General features: G+C 39.2%; 1 protein-coding gene across 1 annotated transcript in view; it reads right to left on the minus strand.

Annotated features, from left to right (window-relative positions):
* Positions 1-1,341: 1,341 nt before the first annotated feature.
* PLPPR4 (phospholipid phosphatase related 4) overlaps positions 1,342-5,084 on the minus strand; it is a 43,749-nt gene continuing 40,006 nt past the window's right edge. Inside the window, exon 4 of the mRNA XM_019648857.1 lies at positions 1,342-5,081. Coding sequence (XP_019504402.1) covers positions 3,756-5,081 — 1,326 coding nt within the window. The 3' untranslated portion in view covers positions 1,342-3,755. The remainder of the gene's footprint in view (positions 5,082-5,084) is intronic.

A 5,084-nucleotide genomic window follows, 5' to 3' on the forward strand; every position in this document is an offset into this window, starting at 1 on the left:
GCCAATTGGGTGAATTATGCATGACAGATACAGCTTCTATGTCATCTTCTTAAATACAGAGCTGCTTTATCCTTGACTTCCTCCCTCCCATGCCCACTCAGCTGGGAAACTGACAACTAAAGCAACTTTGGAAGCCCTGAGTTACAGATGGTAAAGCCACTTCTCCAAATTTGGCTGCTTATGTCTGTCCTGTCACATGAGATGAAATACAGTGAGATGAAATACCTTTTAGTCCTGGCTTTTTCATTCAGCATAATTCCCTGGATATTCATTCAAATTGTGTGTATCAGTAGTTCATTTCTTTTTATTGCTGAGTAGTACTCATGGTATGACTGTGTAATAGTTTGTTGAACCATTCACCCACTAAAGGACATCTGAATTGTTTCCAGTTTTGGGTTATTATTAATAAAACTCAGATGACTATATAAGTACCATTTTTTTGCAAAGACCTAAGTTTTCATTTTTTGTGGGATAAATGCCCAAGAGTGTAATTCCTGGGCCATATGATAAGTTTATGTTTATTTAATTTTTTAAAGAAATTGCCAACTGTTTTTCAGAATGGTTACAGCATTTTACATTCCCACTAGCAATGTACAAAGGTATGACAATTAAGTTCGCGAACTCATCCTAGACAAAGTGCTACATACCTCATTGTTGAATATCACTATGATCAACTTCAAAGTATTCCCCTTGGGAAGCTATGCACTGATGCCAGTGCCTAGTCCACACTTCAGAGCAATTTTGGAACTCTTTTTCTGGAATGGCCATCAGAGGTGTCATTGTATTACCCTTGGTGTCCTGAATGTCATCAAAATGTCTTCAATATTTCCTTTATATTTGGGTAAAGAAAGAAGTCATTGGGGGCCAAATCAGGTGAGTAGGGAGGGTGTTCCAATACAGTTATTTGTTTACTGGCTAAAAACTCCCTCACAGACAGTGCCATGTGAGCTGGTGCATTGTCATGATGCAAGAGCCATGAATTGTTGGTGAAAAGTTCAGGTCATCTAACTTTTTCACGCAGCCTTTTCAGCACTTCCAAATAGTAAACTTGGTTAACTGTTTGTCCAGTTGGTACAAATTCATAATGAATAATCTCTCTGAAATCAAAAAAGGTTAACAACATCATTGCAATAAGTTCACGAACTTAACTGTCATATCTCATACAAGTAATCAAATTTCTGAATGTTAAGGAAAATTATCATAGTTTGACAAACTTTTTTAGTGCAACACCATTTCTTCTAAACAATTACAAGTATAATCAGCTCTGATTCATTCTCACTTCTTCATTTTTTTTCCTATTATCCATTCATACTGTCTGAAGTAAAAAAACCAATGTTCCAATTCTGATGAAGAAATCTAATCTTTATTTCTATGATGTTAGCACAATATACTCACACAATAGCTGTGATCTATACTTAACAAAATACATTATAGCACTTTACAAATTTTATCAGTTTGGAAAACATTGCATAACATTTTATTAAACACAATACTTTATATATATTATATGTATTTTCATAATTTTATTTACTTTAAAAAGATAATTAACTCTCTTTTTTTCAATACTTGGTTTTATTGTAAAGCACAGCCTAACAAAGGAAGAAGTGCTCTCATTAGCAAATAAGATAAATAGAACACTAAGGAGAAAAAATACCACCTGTTAGTCTCATTTATTTTAAATTAAGGTACCAGTGGAATGTAAACAAATTTTTTTGTAATTTTTTTTTTTACAAAAGATGTGTTATCAAATATACATGCAGAGGTCTTGAGTTCTAATGACTATCATTATATTTCCTTAGCAATGTGGTACAATTTGTTGTCATTAAAAACTGTAGCCTTTGGCACTTTGAGTAGAAAAAGAATATATCAATATTTATGTAAAGGAAAAAAAAACTTCAATGACTAGAGAAGTACTTTAAAATATTTTGTTAAGAAATAAGAAAGATTAGGAAATATCATACTGCACCTGAAATGCTGCAGCTTTGTTTTTTCTTCAGAGTGCTAAAACCAGTCCACCTTTCTCTCTATAAATTGGCAAAAACCAGTAGAAGTATCATAATGGTGGTGGTGAGAAGTGGGGAAGGCAACATTTTATTCCCACTCCCCTCTCTGAGGAGGAAATTGCCAGAAGGGATGTAGTTGAATCTGTATTTTTATTGCCAGAGTTTTCAATTCTGCTGGTTTCAGCTTAATCCCTAATGCTTTAGGAGGTGGGTTACTCTAGTAAGCTCTGCTCCTGTCCTGTAGAAATTGATAATGATGTAGTAAAAAAGGTCCAAAGCTAAATTCCAAGAACCAAATACTTCTTCATACTTAAAAATAAAAATTTTAAATTGGAAAGACCTAAAAATGTTTTGTTTTTATCTTCTTATTGATGATATTGATTTCCTTTGATTTAGGCTGAAAGCTTCATTCAGGATAGGCAGCAAAAACTGTTGTTTACACATTAAGCATGAAAACTGTGCCTATTTAGGTATTTTGAAGAAATACATTCTTAATTTCTTCTGTGAAATACTTTTACTTTTCAATTTGCATTTTTTTTTTGATTCTTCCGGTTGGTGTCCATTAACAAAAATATATGAGGGAAGAAGGTAAAAACTCAGCTACTGTAGCTTTAATTTACTAGTTATCAGGATATCAAAAAAGTTAATAATCTGGAACTAAATAGAACTTTTGAACTGCTTGCTAAATAGTCACCTAAGCCAGCTGGTTTGAAACATCTATGGGTAGAAATGAGCAACATTGCTGGCAATGTAGCACGATGTCAAGTTTTGGTTCAGATTTCTTGTTTATAAACTCACAGCCATATATTTTGCTCAAGGAATGTCCACTGTTATTTTTGCTTTAAAAATAGAACGTATCTATAACATCAAAAAATTAAAAATCATAAATAAAGAACAAGCTGTAAAATACAAAATATGATCACAACAATTTTAAGACTCTCTAAAACAATATATATTTCAAATTATGCAAATTTACTCACTAGCAGTGCCTATACTTAAATAAAAAGTAAGCAGAAAAAAATAACTATGCAGAAAAGTACGAGCTCTACCTTTTTACTGAAAATATTCCTATATATTTTTTGTTGTTGAAGAAAGCATAATTCTGAAAAAAATGCACAAAATTTTTTATATTTTGACTCTGACAGAGCCACTACAGAGAAGCTGTGGGGTGTCCTATTCTAACACAAAGCAGCCAGCATCTCCTTAATACAGTAGCATTTCTTTGACAAGGAATTGCACACCACTATTTCACAGCTAAATAGAATTTGAGAGTTTACATGGTACATATACTATAATAATCAGCACCACCCATAATGAGCTTTAGGTGCAGATTCTGCAAAATGAATATATAATACTGCATGGCCTCTGCTGTAGGGAAAACGTGTTCTGTATTCCCACAGCTAATTATGAAAAATCCCTAACGTTGGCACATTCAGGAAGTAAAATAGTATACATTGAAGGAAACCGCTTTCTTCTGATACTGCCCTCTGCAAACCTTTTGAGTTCGAAGATTGATTTTAAGAAGAGTCTTCACGTTATCACATTAGTTAGGTTCTTGCATTGTGCTTTTCCCCTCCCCTTGATGTGAAATCTACAAGCTTGAGTGTAGTAGTTCTCAAGAGTCACCGAGTCCCGGGCTGATGGTGGATAATCTAGTTTGGTGAGAAATGTTCCCAACCCGCTGGAACAGAGCACAGATAGAATGAACCCGTGGTCTTTTGGGGGGCCGCCTAAATGACTGAACGCCGTGACTCAATCCTTATAAGCCCGTGTGGGGGAGGTTCCCTTGTAGAAGATATTTCGAGTGTTTTCGGGGCTGTTGCTTCTTTCGGGGATTAATATGATGTTGCCCTTTCTCCGAAGAGTGGAGTCGCGGGAAGAAGAGATGGACAGCGTCTCGGAACCAATTTCGCTGCCCTCCACTGGGGTGACGCGGATGGTGGTGATCCCATGGTGGTGATGCTCACTGTTATCAATGTTGCTTCTCTTGCGATCTCCAGAACCGAAACCGTCTTTCAGGGACTCGCAGCTTTCTGAGTCCCTGTTGAGATCATTGAGCTCGTACGTTTGGCGAAGGCTGCCCTTCTCGGGGGCTTTCCACTTCCAGGAGCCGCTGCCTTCGCCTTCAGTGGACGGGATCTGTATGATGGGCCTGTTGTTCTCCGGGTGAGCTTCCACCCTTACGATCCCACTGGGCTCGTGGTCTGTCAAGGTTTTGTAGCGGATGGAGCCAGTGCAGGAGACCGTGCTGCCTTCGGTGTTCTTGGGGCTGCTTTGCAGGACTCCCTGCTGCTTGGACATGGCTATGACTTGCATGATTCGGGGCTGGCTGTTGTTTCGGTTACAGGCCACAGTCTTCTCGGCAGCTTTCAACCACTTGGCCCGAGCAGAGCTGCTTTTGGGGGAGGTGCTGATGTTTTCCTGGGTCTCCTCGGGGATGTGCACCAGCTGTGAGGAGCCAGGCCGGGACTGAATGGACACTCTCGGTCCCCCAGGCATGCTGTTGTTACACCCGGAGACAGTGCCGGGCTGGATCTTGAGGTACTGATTACCAGGACCATGATGGTCTCCGTTGACCCCCACCCTTGACGGCTCTGAGCTTGACCTCATTTCTATGGACCTGGGTGGTGACTGTCCGGGCTCAGTCTCTATCACTTGCAGGGACAACTTCCGACTTTCATTCTTACTCTTCCACTGGGTGAGGAGCTGCTTTGACCGGGCAGAATCCATAGAGGCATGAATGGTGGTGTTTCTTCTGACAGGGTCTTCTACGGATGGAGTGTTGGCTCTAGGCAGGGTATTGCTGAAGGTCACCATGTTCTCCTTCCCCATGGGGCTCCGTGGTGTGATGATTTCTACATCAGCATTTGCCCTTTTGAGGTTTGTCAATGAGCTAGCATCTCTGTGGTTTCGGTTGAGGATGCCTTCTGTGTGAGCAATTCCATCACTGCCGCTGCTGTTTTTAGCAGATAAAACTCGGCTGGGGTCCTGATTCAGGTCTGCCAAAGACCTGAGAGCTTCTCTGTGCTGAAACATACTCTCTTCGCTAGGCAGAAAGTTTCCCACAGCATACAGACCCTA

This window comes from Hipposideros armiger, unplaced genomic scaffold (genome assembly GCF_001890085.2).
Source record: "Hipposideros armiger isolate ML-2016 unplaced genomic scaffold, ASM189008v1 scaffold_127, whole genome shotgun sequence".
NCBI lineage: Eukaryota > Metazoa > Chordata > Mammalia > Chiroptera > Hipposideridae > Hipposideros > Hipposideros armiger.